This window comes from Schistocerca nitens, chromosome 3 (genome assembly GCF_023898315.1).
Source record: "Schistocerca nitens isolate TAMUIC-IGC-003100 chromosome 3, iqSchNite1.1, whole genome shotgun sequence".
In the NCBI taxonomy this organism is placed as follows: Eukaryota; Metazoa; Arthropoda; class Insecta; order Orthoptera; family Acrididae; genus Schistocerca; species Schistocerca nitens.
Genome location: NC_064616.1, coordinates 880,117,981 through 880,142,689, shown reverse-complemented (window position 1 = coordinate 880,142,689; position 24,709 = coordinate 880,117,981). Strand labels below are relative to the sequence as shown.

The 24,709-nt window shown below is 43.9% G+C and overlaps 1 protein-coding gene across 1 annotated transcript in view; it reads left to right on the top strand.

The window, feature by feature from the left end:
• LOC126249800 (ADP-ribosylation factor-like protein 6) overlaps positions 1–23,674 on the top strand; it is an 82,565-nt gene extending 58,891 nt beyond the window's left edge. Inside the window, exons 2-4 of the mRNA XM_049951492.1 lie at positions 8,181–8,351; positions 8,453–8,645; positions 23,248–23,674. Of these exons, the coding sequence (XP_049807449.1) occupies positions 8,471–8,645; positions 23,248–23,639 (567 nt within the window). The 5' untranslated portion in view covers positions 8,181–8,351; positions 8,453–8,470 and the 3' untranslated portion in view covers positions 23,640–23,674. The remainder of the gene's footprint in view (positions 1–8,180; positions 8,352–8,452; positions 8,646–23,247) is intronic.
• The last annotated feature ends 1,035 nt before the right edge of the window (positions 23,675–24,709 follow it).

The following is a 24,709-nucleotide window of genomic DNA, read 5'->3' as shown; positions in this document are numbered from 1 at the left end:
TGGATGCGCTATAGAAATCTTGAATAATGCTTTCAGGAACTGCTGACGAAAATAGCCTAGAATAACACTGAATGCTTTCTCTCTCGCAATCCTAACGGGACAGCCTGTCCATTACTTATCAGTAAACTTTCACAGAAATAGTTGACCCTCACTTTTGTTGTAGCTTTCGTGATGTCCCAGCTTGTCTGAATGGAATACCTGTCCTAACAGGACCTATTCACGAAAATAACGAGGCACATCGTCCATCTTGTGTTATCCTTCCTGGAAATCGTTAAGTGCTGCTTTCAACAAATATATCCGAAACACAAACGTTCTCACCACTATGTAGAGGCTCCTATGTCCCAGCACAAAGGATGTTTTGTGAATGAATGGAGTATTCTGATTGGCTCTTACTGAATTTACCCGCCAAATTATGATGCTGCCGGTGTGGAAGCAGTGTCTGCCTTTTTTTCTGGAGACGAGACTTTCAGCGGAAAAAAAACTATTTTGTACAGTTCGCCATATTGCACTGACAGTTAAACCCTGCAAAAGTGATCTACAGATCGTCAAATACATCCCATGTATTCACCGTGCTGCTGTGCAGCGCCGATGGATGAAACTACCACTGTAAACGTGGCCCATGACCACAGCTGCGGAAGAGCATGTCAACCAGACAGAGAGGCCTGCCAGCCGTGGACGACCCCACATCCCGGGAGAATGCTATCAATACTCCCAGCGCAAACACTTGTCATATTGAATCTTGTCAAATTTCCGCAGAGTATACACGCGACACACGCGGTCCCGAAAGCAACTCAACGCAAACTAGGTATTAGTTGAGTATTCACCCGCCCAGGGGGAGCCACGAGCCAAATCGACATAAGCCATAAGCTTTCTCGGACTCTCTGAACTGATGTACAAAGAATGGGTAAGCCCCATCTTGGAACAAAGGCGTTACTGTTTCTGGCTCCGACGTGTTTGCATGATGCTACGCTACAGACTCACAAGAATACTGGGAACCAGACACATATTTATCAGTGTAGCTTCAGTTAAATATTATGATTGCTGCCGTAGTCTGACACCGAACAATGTATTGGATATGTCTCCTGTTTACGACTGTGGTTCTGGAACGAATCTCAGTATCAATAGCACACATAATTTTCCATGTAAAAAAAAAAAAAATCTTTCACTCTCCTTACGGCTATCGATGTGCTGAATATATACCTCCGTCACGATAGGACACGCAGTAGCAACCACCAGACACTCGTACATAGACCGCAAAGACTGCTGTACAAAGGCTGGGTCGGTTTCCCTAGGCACAAAGGCGTCACTGCTTCTGGCCCCGACCTATTTGATTGCTTGCTTTCTACACACATCTCCAGACTCTGGGATTACAAGAATACACGTATTTTCGCGTGGTTTGCCAGACTATCATGCCATTTTCGCGATACTTCTTAATATCAAGCACATACCAGTATCCTACCGATCGCTCACGCAACATAATTCCGAAGATATAGACTGGAAATTATTTCTCTACAAACCCGAAACTTTAGCGAGGTGGAGTGTGCTGTAAACCATTGAGTAACTAGAAATTTAGCCTGTCTGCGAAGACCTTTACGTGAAACCTCGATGAAAATAGAGGAAACTGATATTTCCACTCGCGAATACCACTGTCGGTGATATAACAGATTCCATATCATCCTTATAATTCACAAACTCAGCTAAGGTGTTTCTCATGTCTACAGAAACAGCAAATGTGTCTTCCATTCGTCTTTCACTTGCTAGGTGCACATACCACAATCGATGTTCTTTCAACTAAATAAGGATGGGAAATGTGAAGAAGAAGTCCAATGAACAATTTACATGGGAGGGAATAATGGTCTAGTGCAAAGACATGTCCATATTGAATCTTCTCAGATTTCCACGTGACCACGAAAGCTGTCCAACACATACTAAGTATTAGTTCGGTATTCGGCCGTCTAGAGGACGACATGGTTAAGTCAGCTACATTCCTGTATCCCAACACGCCTTTCCCATCTGGACGACTCCTGGCGTTAATGGGAAGACCACTGCCGGCGCGCCATGCAGCCCTAGACAGAATTGTCCTAGGAAATCGGTCACATATGTATTTGATCGCTATACTTACAATTAAATGTTACGATTGTGGTCTCAGTTGAACGACACTCGACAGTGAGCAAAGTATCAGAAATACATCCTGCTGACGGCTGCAGCACTGGAACTATTTCCCTTTGCTATCACAGTATTCCACGTCAAATCCATACCTTCCTTATGACCAGACATAGTCATTCCCTTTGCATATGTAGGAAAACGCACACACATACTTTATAAGCCTGATGCTCATGGCGAACCTATCACGCATCCCCTACTGCTAAGTATAATACTTCGCCAATAAATGATTGCTGACAATATGAAATAATACTTAGAGAAAATCAGCGATGGGTGGACCTGTCTCATAAGTTTTTCATGCGAGTGGTATCACTGTGTCTTAGAAAGAGAGGCATAATCGTCTTACAAACCGCCAGATGTTAAAAATCCCGATCGCAACAACTACTGTATGTTACGGTCATAAGTGGTCTTGGTTCTACAGGTGCACACAGGTATCCATGTTAAAAGTTATACTAGCTTTATAAACCGAGGTATGACATTACCTCTGAATGAAGTGGTTTTTTCCAGACAAATACCGTGACAGTGAATATAGACGGTGATCGCCGGAGTGTATCAGACTAAAAGTGCCGTTACACGTCGCTGACAGTGCGACCTCTTAATAAAATTATCGAATTTAGAAAGTGATTCGGCTAAGGGACGTGGTATGAAACCGGTATTTGCAACTCTCTCACGCCGCCGCCGCTAGGTATTTCTCCAGTATTTGTAATGCATTCTGTCTCGATATCATGTCAGAGGTTCGGTGCTTTATCGACTGAGTTATAGGCGATGGTTGATTGAGAAGGATCACAAACAGTAGATGGTGTGCTGATTGAGGTCGTAAGAAATGTACACTAGCTTTTCAGATCTCTAGTGTTACGATATCCGCTAAAAATACTGTCTGGGATTTGGAATCGAGTCTCTCCATTCAACCACATACGTGCGTTGGATCCTACTGAGCAGTCCTTTAATGATTACAGCCAGTAGTGAATCATACTTCTGGCACTCTCATATCTCGAAAAGAGTCACCTTTCTCGAACCTATCTGCTACAGTAAAATTCCAACATCGTTTTAGGTAGTCCCTCGGGACCCATTCACGTCTAACACCCCAACATGCTAGCTTTGTTATTCTGTACCATCCGACAGAGAATAATTACAAACTATAAAATCCCCACTAACTTCATCCGATAGAGAACTCAATAACATTTTTATCGCATCTCTCTCCTCCTACATATCGAAAATAAATACCGTCTGCATGCCGACATTGAGCACATGTGATGATCCTATTCAATATACAGCTATTGATCCATTGCACAGATCAGTATAACGGTGCATCGCCTGTACTGTAGGAGGATTAGCGTATCCAAAAAACTATAATATAAGTCGAAGAGATCCTTTTCGTGACCCTGTGTCATTGTTTGAAACATCGTTTTTTGTGCTGTAACACTCTTTATACACTGCCATACATCGCCACGACTTCGAGGTCTTTGCCAGGTTCTAAACTGACATTAACACGTTCTAATCCATTGCTTCTCACAGAAAGCTAGACGTCACATGGTATAAGACATGTTGTTACTGCTGCTACCATAACACACCACACACACTGGATGATTTTAAATAAAAGACAGTTACAAAGTAAGGTAACTGGAAGAGTTTGACGGCGTTGTGGGAGATTTCAAACTGCTGTCCGAAGGTGATTGACAACCTCTACATTTAGACTCATCTGTAACAGTAATGGAAGAGCTGATGGCTCTGCGTTCCGTTTCGACTGATTCCTCATATTGAAGTCATGTACGCGATCACTGTTTCGGTGCTAGTGACTCCCAGAAGGTGTCGCCCCTCCACTAAAACTCATTCTCCAACTCAAACAAGCGATGTCAGTCAATAATTATGTGGTAACCAACAGCGTACCAGTGGACAGATGGGATAGGAAAGACACCATCGATGTACTGAAATAATAAGCATCACAGTTGATAGTGCAAACAATTTTACAGTAGTTTCAATACCAACCAATGATGCGACAGCACGTTTCCCAATTTCAGTATTATAGCTGAACCGTCCCTTCTCTATTTTGCGAGTATCATTGCGAATGTAGATAGATGACTGTGCAGTACGTCCATTCGGTGTTAATTCTCGAACATATACATAATCAAAGTATACCAGACAGCGCTCTACATATTTATAGCACCGCAAGCATAGTGCTTAATTTTCAATCTATCTCTAAGCGGATGGGAGACACAGAGCATTCTCGCAGTCTGAGGATAAAATTAGAGACTGAAAAACCCACTCGCACTGTCTTTGACCAACGCGCCCTGCAGCACCGTTACCGATTTAATCTACAGCCGATCAGAAGTAGACCACTACGTTCCACGTCCCGTTAATGAATGGATCTTGCCGAGTCCTCGCCCATCCAAGTTCAGATGGTTCAAATGGCTCTGAGCACTATGGGACTTAACTTCTGAGGTCATCAGTCCCCTAGAACTTAGAACTACTTAAACCTAACTAACCTAAGGACATCACACATTTCCATGCCCGAGGCAGGATTCGAATCAGCGACCGTAGCGGTCGCGCGGTTCCAGACTGTAGCGCCTAGAACCGCTCGGCCACGCCGGCCGGCGCCCATCCAAGTACACAAGATTTCTTCAGATGCGCCCATGTCCAGGAGGTTAGCACTCCTTATCGATGTATAGTGTAACAGATTTGAAAGTGTTGTGACGGTTAAGAAGAACAAGAAACTTCATGTGTTCCCACACCATAATACGCAGACCATCAAAACGGTCACGTTCGACAATGCTGGACGTACTCTCATATGGTGAGAAGTGGGAACACGCAATGCACCCAGGAATATACTGTAACAGCTCTTTCTATGTTTGGTCCAAGTTTCATTGAGCTATGTTAGTTAGCAGTGACACATCATGTGAAAGTTACTTTCATTCTTAAGTTTTGCACAACAGTATAGATGAATCTCATATCGTGAGATGTTCATGGAGCCATTCTGTCTTAATTAGTTAGTAATAAGGTCAATTGTCTGCATAAATGTACAGAACTGTCATGGGATGCTTTAGGCGAACAAACAAGTGCACTTGGTAGGTCAGCAGGGTTCTTTATCTTACGCTTATTGGGGTTGATGGCAGAAACAAAATCGATCGAAATTCATCACAAGGCAGACGGTGAACGAGCAAAACCCCTCTGACAGTCTCAGGAGTTGGTTGGCGTAGCTTTCCCTGCAAAATGGGGTGACCTTTGCCTTTTTGGGGTAACTTTCGCTAGGATTCTTCCACACCATGCACTGGAATAGTGGATCCAGGTCTGATATCCGGTGACAAGCCGAGTGAAGTACAAATCTCCCTCTCTCTGACGAATTTCCAGAAAAATTCTGGCCGGATCCATCCTATGCTGCTTGTGGATCTCACTCAGCAAACGTGGCATCCATCTTGCATAGATTTTGTAGTGGTGCAGACGGTCTGTTAGGGTCTTTGCGACGGCTGAGTGTCAAATTGCAGCCCCAGAAGGTAGCCGCTTTAGGATGCTGTAAACGGTAGCGCGACGCTATTCCTCCACAACATTGCATGTGCAATAATGGCATCATCACACGTCACTGCAGTAAGCCTCCCTGTGCACTGTTCGTCATGCACATCTTCATGCCTCCCACAAACTGTACACGCCAACGTCGAACCATTTTAATGCTCAAACAGCCGTCCCCGTAGACAGAAGTTAACTCCAGATGGATATCGACAGCGGATAGTTGTTTTCCTGCGAAAAAAGCGAATGACAGAGCACAACTCACAAGTGGACACACTTCGTAGTGGTAACGCCACGCTAGCTGGCAGCGTACTGGGGTATGCATCGCAAGCTGGTGTGAGCACCTTGTATGCGGTTTATTTTACAGACACAACACGCTTTCCCAGAACCCTTCTAACATATACAAGTCTTCCATTCGTCTTCCCTAAAACTGACTTTATGTAGTCTTTCCATTTCATATCACTTCGTAGTATTGTTGTTGTTGTTGTGGTCTTCAGTCCTGAGACTGGTTTGATGCAGCTCTCCATGCTACTCTATCCTGTGCAAGCTTCTTCATCTCCCAGTACCTACTGCAACCTACATCCTTCTGAATCTGCTTAGTGTATTGATCTCTTGGTCTCCCTCTACGATTTTTACCCTCCACGCTGCCCTCCAATGCTAAATTTGTGATCCCTTGATGCCTCAAAACATGTCCTACCAACCGATCCCTTCTTTTAGTCAAGTTGTGCCACAAACTTCTCTTCTCCCCAATCCTATTCAATACCTCCTCATTAGTTACGTGATCTACCCACCTTATCTTCAGCATTCTTCTGTAGCACCACATTTCGAAAGCTTCTATTCTCTTCTTGTCCAAACTAGTTATCGTCCATGTCTCACTTCCATACATGGCTACACTCCATACAAATACTTTCAGAAACGACTTCCTGACACCTAAATCTATACTCGATGTTAACAAATTTCTCTTCTTGAGAAACGCTTTCCTTGCCATTGCCAGTCTACATTTTATATCCTCTCTACTTCGACCATCATCAGTTATTTTACTCCCTAAATAGCAAAACTCCTTTAATACTTTAAGTGTCTCATTTCCTAATCTAATTCCCTCAGCATTACCCGATTTAATTTGACTACATTCCATTATCCTCGTTTTGCTTTTGTTGATGTTCATCTTATATCCTCCTTTCAAGACATTGTCCATTCCGTTCAACTGCTCTTCCAAGTCCTTTGCTGTCTCTGACAGAATTACAATGTCATCGGCGAACCTCAAAGTTTTTACTTCTTCTCCATGAATTTTAATACCTACTCCGAACTTTTCTTTTGTTTCCTTTACTGCTTGCTCAATATACAGATTGAATAACATCGGGGAGAGGCTACAACCCTGTCTCACTCCTTTCCCAACCACTGCTTCCCTTTCATGCCCCTCGACTCTTATAACTGCCATCTGGTTTCTGTACAAATTGTAAATAGCCTTTCGCTCCCTGTATTTTACCCCTGCCACCTTCAGAATTTGAAAGAGAGTATTCCAGTCAACATTGTCAAAAGCTTTCTCTAAGTCTACAAATGCTAGAAACGTAGGTTTGCCTTTTCTTAATCTTTCTTCCAAGATAAGTCGTAAGGTTAGTATTGCCTCACGTGTTCCAACATTTCTACGGAATCCAAACTGATTGCGCGATGTGACGTGCTCAAGATATTCACCACTAATGATGTAATCATATAACATTCGGTTCTTTCTCTTTGTTATAGGCACCATTTTACATACATCCACGTCTAAAGAGAGCTGCCATTCATTACACAAAGCGGATATTTTGTCCAAGTCCTTATGCAATTCCTTACCATCATCCAAAGACGATACTTCCCAGTACTCAATTTCATCGCCAGTGAACAATCGTTTACTGTAATGCTGCTGACAATATCTGAAAAGTAATTCATTTATACTGAAAATATGAGAGGTCCTTTCAAGCTTCCCTGGTGAAGCCCCGATGTTACTTTCCTTGCCGGCCAGTGTGGCCAAGCAGTTAAAGGCGCTACAGTCTGGAACCGCGTGGCCGCTACGGTCGCAGGTTCGAATCCTGCCTCGGGCATGGATGTGTGTGATGTCCTTAGGTTAGTTAGGTTTAAGTAGTTCTAAGTTCTAGGGGACTGATGACCTTAGAAGTTAAGTCCCATAGTGCTCAGAGCCATTTGAACCATTTTTTGTTACTTTTCTTTCTGTGGAACATTCGTTGTTCAGTATAACGTACTACGTTGTATTAGTCAAACATTGCTCGAGTCAGTCATATATTTCATCTCGTTAGTAGTTGTCGAAATACAGGAAATCCCTTAATCGTTATAATTTTCAGTTTTGAAACTATTCAATTGTGCCTGTCATATTTTACCTCTACATTAAGTGCTATATGTGATATGAATCTCCTGTCTGTGTGTCTAAGCGTTCATATTTTATTTATTTCATCTTATTTTAATTCAAAATATACAGGATTGAATTTCTTAAAATATACAGACAGTTTTTATGGTTTTTGTTTCAGGTGGACAATCTACGTTAGGAGAGGAACCTTAAAAAACGATTTATTAATTCGCTGACTATAAACAACCAGAGGACTTAAGAATTCTAACTACTGCTTGCCCGTATCGGCTGAGACTCGACAAAGAAGTAACAGCATTGCAAATAACATTTTAATTCTGCTATGTGGATTGAAGTAAGTAGAGTCAGACAGAATTCACTATATCCGAACAAAATTTTGTACTGCATCTTTGTTTATTACGAAATTTTGAAATATTTCTAATTTTTCTGCTGCAGAAAAATCTTTAGTTGGCTATGGGTCTGTGGGAAAAGTTGACGACGCTCTTTGGAAAAAAGAAAGAGGTGAATGTTCTCGTCGTTGGACTGAACAATAGCGGCAAGTCAACCGTAATCAACCATTTCAAGAATGAAGAAGACAGAGCCATGGAAATTGTACCTACAGTGGGATTCAACATAGAGAAATTTCAAAGTATGTGGTTTTTTAGTTAGTTTGGTACAGAAAATAAATGTTTGTAACTCTCTTGTAAGAATACACGAACAAGTTGAGAAGTGGTCCTTTTGCTTACGAGTTTTGTAAATTTGGTGTTTATAACGCGGTAAATAATTTAACGTTGCGAGATAAGTGATACATGATTACCATAATCTGTTAACTACATGATCTTACAACAGGTTAATTTGTCAATGTGTTAATGATTTACACGACATTAAAAAACACAGCACAGCCTTAAGGTACATTCTGCGTAATTAGTATCAACACAGATTTCATTTGCAACTCCGATTGCTCAAAATGGTTCAAATGCGTAATTAGTATCAACACAGATTTCATTTGCAACTCCGATTACTCAAAATGGTTCAAATGGCTCTGAGCACTATGAGACTTAATTTCTGACGTCATCAGTCCCCTAAAACTTAGAAGTACTTAAACCTAACTAACCTAAGGAAATCACACACATCCATGCCCGAGGCAGGATTCGAACCTGCGACCGTAACGGTCACGCGGTTCCAGACTGTAGAGCCTAGAACCATTTGGCCACCCCGGCCGGCTCCGATTACTCACACTCAACTGGTAGAAGCAAAAAATTAGTAGAAAAGCAGCATATTTTGATTTTGAGATCGCCAAGTTTTTCAGTCACACAGCAGTTAAAAGTGTGACCAGCCACAGATCCATGTTTTAGCACATATGCTTCAAATTGCGTGGAATACTAATGTGTGTTTCCTAACGGACCAAACTGCTGAGGTCATCGGTCCCTAGACTTACACACTACTTAAACTACGTTATGCTAAGAACAACACACACACCCATGCCCGAGGAGGGACTCGAACCTCCGGCGAGACGGGCCGCGGAATCCGCGACATTACGCCTCTAACCGCGCGGCCACTCCGCGTGGCGGAAAACATATTTGTGACTAGGTCTCCCTGTCAGCTAACAGGAGGTCTACAGAGGTTCAAATGAATAAAATGACAAGGTCTAGTAGAAATTCTTCAAGAGCTCAGGTCGAAAACCAGTACTAACAAAAGAAGGGAAAGCTGAAAGGTGGAAGGAGTGCATAGAGGGCCTATACGAGGGAAATAAGCTAGAAGGTAAGATCATAGAAAGAGCAGTGAACATAGATGAAGATGAGATGGGAGATATGATACTGCGAGAAGAATTTGATAGAGTATCTGAAAGATTAAGTCGAAACAAGGCCCCGGGAGTAGACGGTATTCCGTCAGAACTACTGATAGTCTTGCTCATAGTTGCTGAAAGGTGTTACCGAACTATCAGTTTAATAAGACATGTTTGCAAAATACTAAGACGAATTGTTTGCAGAAGAATGAAAAAAATTATAGAAGCAGGCCTCGGGGAATATCAGTTTGGATTACAGGGAAATGTAAGAAAACACGAGGCAATTCTGATGCCACATTAGAATACAGATTAAGGAAAGGCAAACCTACTTTTATAGCATTTGTAGACTTAGAAAAAGCTTTTGACAATATTGACTGGAATACTGTCTTCGAAATTTTGAAGATAGCAGGGGCAAAATACATGGAGCGAAAATCTATTTGCAACTTGTGCAGAAACCAGACGGCAGTTGTAAGAGCCGAAGGGCATGAAATGGAAACAATGGTTGGGAAGGGAGTGAGACAGGGTTGTAGCCTATCCCCTATATTATTCAATTTGTGCATTGAACAAGCAGTAATGGAAGCAAAAGAAAAATTTGGAGTAGGAATTAAAGTTCAGGGAGAAGAAATAAAAACTAAGGTCTGCCGATGACATTGTAATTCTCTCAGAGAGAGCAAAAGACATGGAAGAACAGTTGATCGGAATGAACATTGTCTTGAAAGGAGGATATAAGATGAAAATCAACAAAAGCAGAACAAGGATAATGGAATGTAGGGGAATTAAATCAAGTGAAGCTGAGAATATTAGATTAGGAAACGAAACACCTAAAGCAGTAAATGTGTTTTGTTATTTGGAAAACAAAATAAGTAACAATGGCCGACGTAGAGAGGATATAAAAAGTAGACTGCTAATGGCAAGAAAAGCATTTCTGAATAAGAGAAATTTGTTAACATCGAATGTAGGTTTAAGCGTTAAGAAGTCTTTTCTGAAAGTATTTGTCTGGAATATAGCCATGTATGGAAGTGAAACATGGACGATAAACAGTGTAGATAAAAAGAGAATAGAAGCTTTCGAAATGTGGTGCTACAGAAGAATGTTGAAGATTAGATGGGTAGATCACGTAACTAATGAAGAGGTACTGAATTGAACTGGGGAGACAAGAAATTTGTGGCACAACTTGACCAAAAGGTAGGAACAGTTGATAAGACACGTTCTGAGATACAAAGGATCATCAGATTAGCATGGTGGGAAGCGTGAAGGGTAAAAATTGTAGAGGAAGGCCAAGAGATGAATACAGTAAGCGGCGGCCGGAGTGGCCGAGCGGTTCTAGGCGCTACAGTCTGGAATCGCACGCCGCTACGGTCGCAGGTTCGAATCCTGCCTCGGGCATGGATGTGTGTGATGTCCTTGGGTTAGTTAAGTTTAAGTAATTCTAAATTATAGGGGACTGATGACCTCAGCAGTTAAGTCCCATAGTGCTCAGAGCCATTTGAACCAATACAGTAAGCATATTCAGAATGATATAGGTTGCAGTAGCTATTCAGAGATGAAGCGACTCGCGCGGGATAGAGTAGCACGGAGAGCTGCATCAGACCAGTCTTCGGGCTGAAGACCACAAAAACAACAAACGAAATATGTTCAGTTAGCAGTGTCCGCTTTGAAAGAAGGATCCATTTGAGTACACACACGTCTAAAATCGTTCCTTCCAGTGTCCAAATAATTTCCGCATGGTGCGTTCTGTGAGGCTGGATAGGAGCTCACTCTTATTTACCTTCCATCGAGCGTAAGAATATCTGTAATAAATTTAGAGACCACTCCCACTAAGTTAACTGGTATCATTAAACGTCTCACAGAATAAGAACACTGTTCGCGTACTAATCCATCTTGAGCCGGCCGCGGTGGTCTCGCGGTTCTAGGCGCGCAGTCCGGAACCGTGCGACTGCTACGGTCGCAGGTTCGAATCCTGCCTCGGGCATGGATGTGTGTGATGTCCTTAGGTTAGTTAGGTTTAAGTAGTTCTAAATTCTAGGGGACTGATGACCACAGCAGTTGAGTCCCATAGTGCTCAGAGCCATTTGAACCATTTGAATCCATCATGACAAATAGTTCATTAGTATTGTGAGCAATTGCATTTCTTTATTGTCAGAGTATAAGTACACACTATCTGATCAAAACTGTCAGGACACCCCTATGTAATGCGGAACTGACCTCACATGTTACGAGAGGTGGAACCGCCAGCATGAAAGGAGGATGGGAGTATTGTGCTGTCAGTAGAGAAGCATTAAACAACAGAATCGGTCTGTCAAGACAGCTCAGAGACTTCGAACTTTGACCAGTCATTGAGCTTCACCTGAGTAAGAAATCCACGAGGGACATTTCAACCCTTCTAATGCTGACCAAGTCGAGTTTGGAGATGTGACTGTTAAATGGAAACGCGTAGGAACAACCACAGCTAGATCAAGACACAATGACTGTGCGTAGGGTGCTAAAAAGAATGGGGTACTACGTTCGACCAGCTTCTCATAAGCCACACAGTTCTGTAATCAGTGCTAACGGACGGTTGAGGTGGTGTAAAAAAGCGATGCTACCGTCCAGTGTGTCTGGAAACGAGTGATTTGGGATGATGAATCACGCTGCTCCTATAAAAAGCAGACGAAATGGTCTGGGCTTGTCGAAAGCCTGGAGAACTTCATCTGGTACCACGTGTAGTGAAGTACGGGACTTGGGGTATTACGTTATAGGGATGTTTTTCTTGTTTAGGGTGTGAACACTTTATCGCACTTAAGAAAATGCTAAATGCTGAAGAATATGAGCACATTTTACAGCACTGTGTACTGCACACAGTAGAGGAACAGTTCGGAGACGATGACTGATTGTATCAGCGTGACACTGCACCCTGTCATAAAGCAGTAACTCAGAGGCAATGGATTTCGGGTAAAAACATGAAAAGGACTGACCTGCCCAGAGGCCCTATCTGACTCAAATGGAATATATTTGGGATGAATTAGAACATCGACCTCACTCGAAACCCCAGCGTGAACGTCACTTCCATCTGTAGTTTTGTCTCTTGAGGAAGAACGGGCAGCCATTCCTCGACAGACATTCAGACACCTCATTAAAAGTGTCCCCAGCAGAGTTCAAGCAGTCATAAAGGTAGATGGTGGACACACTCCATATTAATGTCCATAATAAGAGTCCGGACATTTTTGGTCAGATAGTGTATTTCGAAACCCCGAAGTCATGACATGTACAGCAACCAATGGTTCAAATGGCTCTGAGCACTATGGGATTTAACCTCTGAGGTCATCAGTCCCCTAGAACTTAGAACTACTTAAACCTAACTAACCTAAGGAGATCACACATGTCCATGCCCGAGGCAGGACTCGAACCTGCGACCGTAGCGGTCACGCGGTTCCAGACTGTAGCGCCTAGAACCGCTCGGCCACCGCGGCTGGCGTACAGCAACACCTCATTCGTTTATCTGTTGTCGAATTATCGGTATCCGAAATAAGACTTGTGAAAAAAATTTAGCGTATGAAAAGTTGTAAATACTTGGTACCATAATGAATTTAATTCACTGCCCCAGTACGTTTATTTAAAGAAGTTTCAAGTCTTGTGTAAATACAAACCAGAGGAAGAGTGATCGAAAGAAAGAGAAACCGCCCAAAGTCAAATCTACATACAGGATTAACCCCAACACTACCGACAAAATTTCGCAAGTTGTTCAGGGATATTATGGCATAAGGAACAAGGATTCTCCGTTGTTTCGTTACAGTGTAAACGCTTTTCGTTTGATTTCTTACCACCATGTATCTTTGTATCTGTATAGCACTGAAAATACACTCCTGGAAATTGAAATAAGAACACCGTGAATTCATTGTCCCAGGAAGGGGAAACTTTATTGACACATTCCCGGGGTCAGATACATCACATGATCACACTGACAGAACCACAGGCACATAGACACAGGCAACAGAGCATGCACAATGTCGGCACTAGTACAGTGTATATCCACCTTAGCTGTAATGCAGGCTGCTATTCTCCCATGGAGACGATCGTAGAGATGCTGGATGTAGTCCTGTGGAACGGCTTGCCATGCCATTTCCACCTGGCGCCTCAGTTGGACCAGCGTTCGTGCTGGACGTGCAGACCGCGTGAGACGACGCTTCATCCAGTCCCAAACATGCTCAATGGGGGACAGATCCGGAGATCTTGCTGGCCAGGGTAGTTGACTTACACCTTCTAGAGCACGTTGGGTGGCACGGAATACATGCGGACGTGCATTGTCCTGTTGGAACAGCAAGTTCCCTTGCCGGTGTAGGAATGGTAGAACGATGGGTTCGATGACGGTTTGGATGTACCGTGCACTATTCAGTGTCCCCTCGACGATCACCAGTGGTGTACGGCCAGTGTAGGAGATCGCTCCCCACACCATGATGCCGGGTGTTGGCCCTGTGTGCCTCGGTCGTATGCAGTCCTGATTGTGGCGCTCACCTGCACGGCGCCAAACACGCATACGACCATCATTGGCACCAAGGCAGAAGCGACTCTCATCGCTGAAGACGACACGTCTCCATTCGTCCCTCCATTCACGCCTGTCGCGACACCACTGGAGGCGGGCTGCACGATGTTGGGGCGTGAGCGGAAGACAGCCTAACGGTGTGCGGGACCGTAGCCCAGCTTCATGGAGACGGTTGCGAATGGTCCTCGCCGATACCCCAGGAGCAACAGTGTCCCTAATTTGCTGGGAAGTGGCGGTGCGGTCCCCTACGACACTGCGTAGGATCCTACGGTCTTGGCGTGCATCCGTGCGTCGCTGCGGTCCGGTCCCAGGTCGACGGGCACGTGCACCTTCCGCCGACCACTGGCGACAACATCGATGTACTGTGGAGACCTCACGCCCCACGTGTTGAGCAATTCGGCGGTACGTCCACCCGGCCTCCCGCATGCCCACTATACGCCCTCGCTCAAAGTCCGTCAACTGCACATACGGTTCACGTCCACGCTGTCGCGGCATGCTACCAGTGTTAAAGACTGCGATGGAGCTCCGTATGCCACGGCAAACTGGCTGACACTGACGGCGGCGGTGCACAAATGCTGCACAGCTAGCGCCATTCGACGGCCAACACCGCGGTTCCTGGTGTGTCCGCTGTGCCGTGCGTGTGATCATTGCTTGTACAGCCCTCTCGCTGTGTCCGGAGCAAGTATGGTGGGTCTGACACACCGGTGTCAATGTGTTCTTTTTTCCATTTCCAGGAGTGTAGCTGCACAACAGTGCAAATGTTGACTGTCTCCACTGTGTGTTGTATTTGGAAACAAACTTTTTCAATTCACTCACGATACTTGCTCTTGACAACAGTAACGCCCATTTTACTCTGCGCCCTCATGCTTGAGTTAATTACTGCTCGAGTATGTCTCAGGTTTTTTTTTTCTTGCGAGCTCCTTGTGCCTTTACAGTTATGAACAGCAGTACGGATAGGTTTACTTATGAAGGTTTGTGAAAGTTGCAGAAGCAAAAGTACTGTGACCTGCTGTCGATTCGGGAAATGTTCAGAATAGCGTCGTTATGCCGCTATCCATACTGCTGCGTGTATCGCTCTTAACGTATAACTAACACTGCTAGGAAAACAAAAATGGTTCAAATGGCTCTGAGCACTATGGGACTTAACTTCTGAGGTCATCAGTCCCCTAGAACTTAGAACTACTTAAATCTAACTAAGGACATCACATACATCCATGCCCGAGGCAGGATTCGAACCTGCGACCGTAGCGATCGCGCGGTTCCAGACTGTAGCGCCTAGAACCGCTCGGCCACACAAGCCGGCCCAGGAAAACAAACCCGAAACAAAACCGAACAGAACTAAATGCAAGTTTGAGGGCTAAGAGTAAAGTGGGAGTTACTACTATCAACAGCGAATAACGTGAGTCAATGAGACAAGTTTGTTTCCAAACAATACACTGCTTTTGCTGTCGACATTTGTACTGTAGCGCAGATATTTTTAGTGCAATAAACAGAGATGAGAAATCAAATAAAATGAATTACTTTGTAACGAGCCACCGGATACCACGGGGTCTTGTACCAAAATACTCAGAAAACATTTTTGAACAATTTCCGAAATTTTCTCGGTGGAGTTAACTTTGTACTGTATCTATGTTTCAGCTTTAGCACTGCCAGATCCCTAGCATTTTTCTCAACCTATCCAGTTTTAGAAGCAAAATTGTTGGTAATATATCTGCAGAAATTATATAAATGCCTAGCTCTTCAGTGGTCCTAGACAGGATCTTGGGTAGGTATGGTAAGAATTAAGGTATAGAGATAGGCCTTACCCGATGTGTAAGTGTTGCGCAATAGCGCATAGACCACTGTGCTCACTGAATTCGCAATGTACGTATGTAGTATTGTGTTTTTATTGTTATGGATGATTTCAGAAATGAACGAAAGCAAGAAGTAACAATATCTTAGCTGTCTCGTCGAGATTTGGATCGCTTCTCTCGAATGGCGCCAAGGACTACAGAGATGTTTGAGATTTACTCCAAGACATAGGAGCAGAATCGGATCATAGGCAATATTTGTCACTATACTTCATGACCTTTCTGCCCAAACTGTTGTGATGAAACTTCTTTCATCTTTAGGATTCGAAATGGCGCCCTGGGACTCTGATCTAGTAGATGGCCAAAACTGCCCTTCAGACGCCTTTTAACGTTGAGATTCACAGGCACAACTGGTACACTAAATATTCAAAAATCAGTCTGGATAGCATCTTGGTATTCAGGAAACACTTAAAACCGCAGCAGTAAATGTACTAAGTCTCCACACTATAATTCAACAAACTGCCAGAATGTGCAGTGATTCATCCGTGACATACAAATACCTATATTTGGATCTGGTTTTCATGACATCTGAGTCATCCGTTATTCCTATGTGGTTGAACAGCTCCCAAGTCTAACTTAGAGTCTACCACCTTAACTGTTGTTGTTCTGCCTCCAGTCCGAAGAATGGTTTGTTGCAGCTCTCCACATTACTCTGTCCTGTGCCTGCCTCTTCAACTTACATCCATCTGAATCCGCTTTCTGTATTCATCCCTTAGTCTCTGTCTATAATTTTTACCCCCTCCCTTCCAATACCAAACGCAATTCCATGATGTCTCAGAATGTCTCCTATCAGCCGATCGCTTCTTTTAGTCAAATTTTACCATAAATTTCTTTTTTTCTCGACTTCGATTCAGTACCTGCTCGTCAGTTACTCGATCTACCCATCTAATCTTCAGCATTACTCTGTAGCGCTACAGTTCAAAAGCTTCTATTCTCTTCATGTCTGAACTGCTTATCGCCAAAGTTTCACTCTGTACAAGACTATACTCCAGACAAATATTTTCAGAAAAAAAACTCCTAACACTTAAATTTATGTTACATAGTAACAAACTTACCTCTTCCAGTGCGCCTGTTTAGCTGAGTGGTTACCTGCTTGCCTCCCATACAGCGGGCCCGGGTTCGATTCCCGGCCGGGTTGGAGGTTTTCTCCGCTCGTGGACTGGCTGTTGTGTTGTCCTCAGCATCATTTCATCCTCATTCCCGGCACGCGAGTCGCCCATTGCGGCGTCGACTAAAATAAGACTCGCACTCGGCGGTCGAACTTACCCGGATGGGGCCTCCAGGCCGGCAATGCCATACGATCATTTAATTTTTTTCTCTTTACCAAATAAGCTTTTCGTGCCATTTTCAGTCTGCATTTTATATCCTCTCTGCTTCGGCCATCGCCGGTGATTTTCCTGCCCAAATAGCAAAACTCGTCTACTACTTTTGGCGTCTTAATTCCTTATCTAATTTCTTCAACATCGCCAGATTTGTTTCGACTACATTCCGCTACACTTGTTTTACTTTTTTACGGTTCGTCTTATACCCCCTTTTCAAGACACTGTCTATTCCGTACAACTGTTCTTCCAAATCCTTAGCCGTCACTGACAGAATTACAATTTCACTGCCAAACATTAAAGTTTTTATTTCTTCTTCTTGCACTTTAATTCCTTCTCTACATTGGTCCTTGGTTTCTTTCACTGCTTGTTCGGTGTACAGAGTGAATAACACTGGGATTATGCTGCAGCCCTGTCTCACTCTTTTCTCAACTGTTGCTTAACTTTCATGTCCTTCGGCTCTTATAACTGCTGTCTAGTTTCTGTACAAGTTGCAAATAACGTTTCGCTTCCTATATTTACCCCTGCTACCTTCAGAATTTCAAGGTGTGTAGTCGACTCAACATTGTGAAAAACTTGCTCTAAATCTACAAATGCTAGAGACATAGGATTGCTTTTCTTCAGTCTTTGTTCTAAGAGAAGTCGAAGGGCAGTACTGCCTCGCGTGTTCCTGCATGTCTCCGGAACCCAAACTGAAGTTCCCCGAGGTTGACTCCAACGACTTTTTCCATTCTCCTGTAAATAATTCGTCCCAGCATTTTGTATGCATGAGGGTCACATTCACACTTGCCAGCATCTGCCTTCTTCGGGATTCGGATTATTACATTCTTCTTGAAGTCTGAGGGTATTTCGCCTGTCTCATATCTCTTGCACACTAGGTGGAATAGTTTTGTCGTGGTTGGCTCTCCAGAGATCCTCAGTATTTCTGAGGGAATGTCGTCTACTTTCTTTCGACTTTCGACTTAGGTCTTTTGGTGCTATGTCAAATTCTTCTCGTAGTACCGTGTCTCCCATCTCATCTTCACCTACTTCTTCAAATCTGTTTTCGTTATATAGATCTATACATTCCTCCCACCTTTCAACTTTCCCTTTTTTGCTTAGTACTAGTTTGCCATCGGAGCTTCTGATATTCATGCAGCTTCTTCTGTTTTCGTCATAGATTTCTTTAGTTTTCCTAAAGGTAGCATCTAATTGCCCCTAATTATCTATGCTTCCACGTTTTTGCTTTTCTCGTCTGGTCATTCCTGCTTTTCCGTTTTGTACTTCCTGTCCGTCTCATTGTCTTAACATCTATATTTCCTTTTGACTCCATTTTCTGGATTTTTATATTTCCTCCTTTCGTCAGTTAGCTTCAACATCTTGTGCGTTATCCAAGATTTCTACTGCGCTTTGCCTTTTTTGCCTATCTGATTCTCTGCTGTCTACACTATTTCAACTTTCACAGTTAGGAATTCGTCTTCTATTGTATTCCTTTCCCTTGTTTCAACAATTGTTGTCTGAAGTTCTTCTAGAAACCTCAATTACCTCTAATTCTTTCAATCTGCCCATGTCTCACCTGCTTGATTTCCTACCTTTTTGCAATCTCAACTCCTTCTAATCTGCAATTAATAACCAATAAATTATTGACGGTGTTCATATCTGTCCCTGAAAATATTTTGCAGTTTCCAATCTGGTTTCGAAGCCTCTGTCTTCCCATTACATAATCTATTTCAAACCCGGCTGTGTCTTTAGGTATCTTCCATGTGTACAAACTTCCTTCATGATTTTAAAGCAAGTATAAGTCATGATTAAATCATGCTCTATGCAAAATTCATTAAGGTGACTTCCTCTTTCATTCGTTTCCCCTGTTCCATGTTCTCCTACTATTTTTCTTTCTCTTCCTCTTCCTGCTATCGAATGACAGAGACATTTTCGCTTCTCTTAACTAGCTGAATAATTTATATTATCTGACCATACACTATTTCAATTTCTTCATCATCTGCGGAGCTGGTTGCCACATAAACTTGTGGTATTGTTATGAGCGTTCACTTGGTGTGTGTCTTGGCGAAAATAATGCGTTCACTATCTTATGCACAGACGCTTGCTTTCATTCCTATTTTCTTATTCATTAGATCCACTCCTTCATTACCCCTATTTGGTTTTGTATTTATATCCCTGCAATAGCCCGATCAGGAGTCCTGTTCTTCCTGCCATCGTACTTCACTAATTCCCACTATGTCTATCTTCAGTCTATCTATTTCAGTTATGAAATTGTTTTGCCCTCCTAAACGATTAAGAGATATAACATTCCACGCTCCTACCAGTAGAATGTTGTTTTGTTTTTTCTGACTACATCATCTTAATGAGTACTTTCCGCCTGGAGATCCAAATGGTGGACTATTTTACCTCCGTAATACTTTCCTCAGGAGGATACCGTCGATAATTTAGGATACAGTAGAGTTGCATGCCCTAGGGAATTATAACGATTCTAGTTTCCTTCTGCTTTTAGCCGTTTGCAGTACCAGCATAAGAAGGCCCTTTTGGCTACTGTTCCAAGGCCATATCAGTCGATTACCCAGACTTTTGTACTGCAACTACTGAAAAGGTTGCTGTCCCTCTTTAGGAGCGACATGTTTTTCTGGCCTCTCCACAGATACCGCTCTGTTGTTTTTGCACCTACGGTAAACAATCTCTATCGCTGAGACACACAGGCCACCCCATCTCGACGAGGTCCTAGGTTCATGAGATTCCCGGCTCAGCTGTAATATGCAAATGATCTCTGGTATAACTAAGTAGGTTTTCTCGCTGTAATAATTTATGGTATTCTTTTCATGTTTGCGGCTGGATTAGAAGATCAACTTGCAACAATATTTCAGGATTCACCTCACCATCATCAATCTAAACAACTGTACGTTCGTCCGTTGAGCAAGATTAGGACTCTGTTAAAGATGGTATGAGGCTGAGATGGTCTGGTGTTACTACAGGAAAGCTTATGTAGGCCAGACTGTTCACACTCTTCACGACAGGCCTGTGGAACATGCCCGCCACACTAGGTTGCAACAACCGGAATAATACGAAGCGACGGGGCACTGCTTGATCGAGGGACACTGCGTGAAATATGAGGAGACACAGGTAGCTGCTGCTACATCCCGCTATTGGGACTGTGAACTTTAAGAGGCAATTAAAATTAGTAATAATCGTATTAACAGAACAATGGCTTCAGCTTAAGCAAGACATGAAATCCTGTATTAACCTGATTAAAAATAAAATGTACTTTGGCTCACCTGCGAGATAGTTTTGAAAACAATTTTCGATAACGATAAGTCTTTGTTACCTGCTGTTATCACGTGGAGCTATTGCATGCTTTTCATTACGTTGGGGCAGCACTAAAAGCTTCAGCATGCTGTATAATGTTTCCCTCTTTGGCGTTGGCATCGTTTCGGCAGATGGCGGCCAGGTAGATACCTGAAATATTATGTCAAGTTCATATTAGGACCTGATAGCAAGACTCAGAAGAACATTATAATGCGACTAACACCATCCTGTCCTGAGCAATTTCATTCCTCCACCACTCTGGACGAAAAACGCACTGATCCTGGAGTCTTGGAGTACAACCAAAAAATCAGCAAATTGTGCCAGTTGATCCATGGTCCCCCCACCACCACCACCCGCCCACCCTCTGTTGTTCACCAGGATACCAACTGCTCAGAAGCTAGCTGAGACCCGTCTAGATCTTCAGTAAATGTAGATTCGGAATGCTGGCTTCAGTTTGTCTCCAGGAAACAGAAGGGTGCGTCAGATGATAATCGATCTAAAACAACTTGGATAATGGGGAAAGGATATGGAATGTACCGTAGTTCTATGCTGATGTTGAGTGGGACGGAATGTCCAAACTCTGGTGGTAAAGCTTACAGCGAAATGATCTCCATATTGTTGTAAGAGTTGTCTTCCGAGAATTTTGTAGGGAGCGGATGATTTCTTTACGACAATTGTCGAACTCACCGGTGGTTGCAAAGCATAAATAATGTTGATGTTTTATAATGATTTCATGTTTTAGTTATCTTTGCAGATGAAAATGTGCTCACTACGGCAGTGGACAGATAGGGCCACGCGGCTACTACGGTCGCACGTTCGAATCCTGCCTCGGGCATGGATGTGTGTGATGTCCTTAGGTTAGTTAGGTTTAAGTACACTACTGGCCATTAAAATTACTACATCACGAAGATGACGTGCTACAGAGGCGAAATTTAACCGACAGAAAGAAGATGCTGTGATATGCATATGATTAGCTTTTCAGAGCATTCTCACAAGGTTGGCGCCGGTGGCGACACCTAAAACGTGCTGACATGAGGAAAGTTTCCAACCGATTTCTCATACACAAACAGCAGTTGACCGGCGTTGCCTGGTGAAACGTTGTTGTGATGCCTCGTGTAAGGAGGAGAAATGCGTACCATCACGTTTCCGACTTTGATAAAGGTCGGATTGCAGCCTGTCGCGATTGCGGTTTATCGTATCGCGACATTGCTGCTCGCGTTGGTCGAGATCCAATGACTGTTAGCAGAATATGGAATCAGTGGGTTCAGGAGGGTAATACGGAACGCCGTGCTGGATCCCAACGGCCTCGTATCACTGGCAGTCGAGATAACAGGCATCTTATCGCCATGCCTGTAACGGATCGTGCAGCCACGTCTCGATCTCTGAGTGAACAGATGGGGACGTTTGCAGAACAACAACCATCTGCACGAACAGTTCGACGACGTTTGCAGCAGCATGGACTATCAGCTCGGAGACCATGGCTGCGGTTACCCTTGACGCTGCATCACAGACAGGAGCGCCTCCGATGGTGTACTCAACGACGAACCTGGGTGCACGAATGGCAAAACGTCATTTTTTCAGATGAATCCAGGTTCTGTTTACAGCATCATGATGGTCGCATCCGTGTTTGGCGACATCGCGGTCAACGCACGTTGGAAGCGTGTATTCGTCATCGCCATACTGGCGTATCACCCGGCGTGATGGTATGGGGTGCCATTAGTTACACGTCTCGGTCACCTCTTGTTCGCATTGACGGCACTTTGAACAGTGGAAGTTACATTTCAGATGTTTTACGGCCCGTAGCTCTACCCTTCATACGATCCCTGCGAAACCCTACATTTCATCAGGATAATGCACGAGCGCATCTTGCAGGTCCTGTACGGGCGTTCCTATATACATAAAATGTTCGACCGCTGCCCTGGCCAGCACATTTTCCAGATCTCTCACCAATTGAGAACGTCTGGTGAATGGCGGCCGAGCAACTGGCTCGTCACAATACACCAGTCGCTTGATGAAGCTGCATGGGCAACTGTACCTGTACATGCCATCCAGGCTCTGTTTGACTGAATCCCCAGGAGTATCAAGGCCGTTATTACGGCCAGAGGTGGTTGTTCTGGGTACTGATGTCTCAAGATCTATGCACTCAAACCGCGTGAAAATGTAATCGCATGTCAGTTCTAGTATAATATATTTGTCCAATGAATACCCGTTTATCATTTGCATTTCTTCTTTGTGTAGCAGTTTTAATGGCTAGTAGTGTAGTTCTAAGTCTAGGGGACTGATGACCTCAGATGTTAAGTCCCATAGTGCTCAGAACCATTTTTGTAATACAATACTAGTTAAATCTTTGAAATTATTGCTGATTTTGTTTAGAGATTTTATCATCAATCTGGTCCAGCAAGAAGTGTTGTTCTAAATATTGTATTATTTCAGCGACGTTACGCGACTTTAGTGGTTGTCCCTGTAAGTCGTTGTCGTTGCAGACCAGAACGTGGCCTTCACGGCAGTGGACATGTCGGGGCACGGCCGGTACCGCGACCTGTGGGAGCACTACTACAAGGACTGCCACGGCGTCATCTTCGTGGTGGACAGCAGCGACCGGCTGCGGCTGGTGGTGGTGCGCGAGGAGCTGGACCTGCTGCTGCAGCACCCGGACGTGGTGGGCCGCCGCCTGCCCATCCTCTTCTTCGCCAACAAGACTGACGTGCGCGAGGCCCTCTCCAGCGTCAAGATCGCCATCGCCCTCGGTCTCGAGCGCATCCTGGACAAGCCGTGGCACATCTGTGCCAGCAACGCCCTCACTGGTGAGGGGCTGCAGGAGGGCGTCGAGTGGCTGACGAAGCAGGTTAGGGAGGTGGTCGAGAGCAAGTCGTGAACGAAGGTTCCAGTGTCACAGTCTTCGCATTCCGTCCAGTCAAAGTCTGATTATTAAATGTAAAATTGCTTCAATAAAGCATACTCTAAAATAAAACACGGTGCTCATTCATATGACCACTCTACACAAACAATTACATCCCCTTCCCTTATACAGATGTGGAATACTGTTATTCCACGTATGTGTCGTATTTAGTGATTCTTAATATGCAGGCCACAGTTATGTCAATTCTTTCCACTGTTATCTGACCAACAGAGTAGGCGATTTCGGCGATATTATGTTTGTCGCAGTTGAGCGCCCCACAAACCAAACGTCATCATCATCATCATCATGTTTGAATCATTTGTAAGCTTATTTATCCGTCGCTGACATAGAAGACCGCAAATCTTCTTTCCTTCCCGTCTGGGCAAGCTGTGCAGTGACTAGAGTACATGTAAAGCTCACTGGGACAGGATAAATGCTAGCTACAATGAAGTCGATAATTCGATTGTAATATTGGCATTTTAATTTGATATCCCCCACAACTGACAAAATTTACAGAAAAATGTGAATTTCTTTGTCTACCAACACACTCCTGAGAATGGCACATTAACAATTCACAATTACGCGCCCCTGTTACCGGCAGCTGCGTTGATAAATACTCGGCACCTCGCAAGGATAACTACCAGATCAAGAATAATAGGTAAGTTGTTGGAAGTGGTTAAGCGGTGGTGAAAATCTCGCTTCTGAGCACACAAAGAACTCTAACCGCAGAACTCTGCACGGAACACGCGGTGATGCAGTGCTGCGATACAGACCGTATATCTCCCTTCGAAGACGATGGCCAAGACGCCGTCTCCAAGTCCGTACCGCTCGATGGCTGAAGGCGAAGTCCACTCTCTCCACAATCCTCCCGTCTCCCACGCGTACGAAAACGCGGCGGAAGAATACTCAGATTCGGCCAATGTCGAACGCTCTATCACCGCCGAAATCCCTCCAACGGCATTTCTGAGATGTACCCAATGATCGAGTAGGTCATAACGCCCCTAGGCAAACGAAATTCCCGTCTTCGCCACGTGTTGCCCAGCACA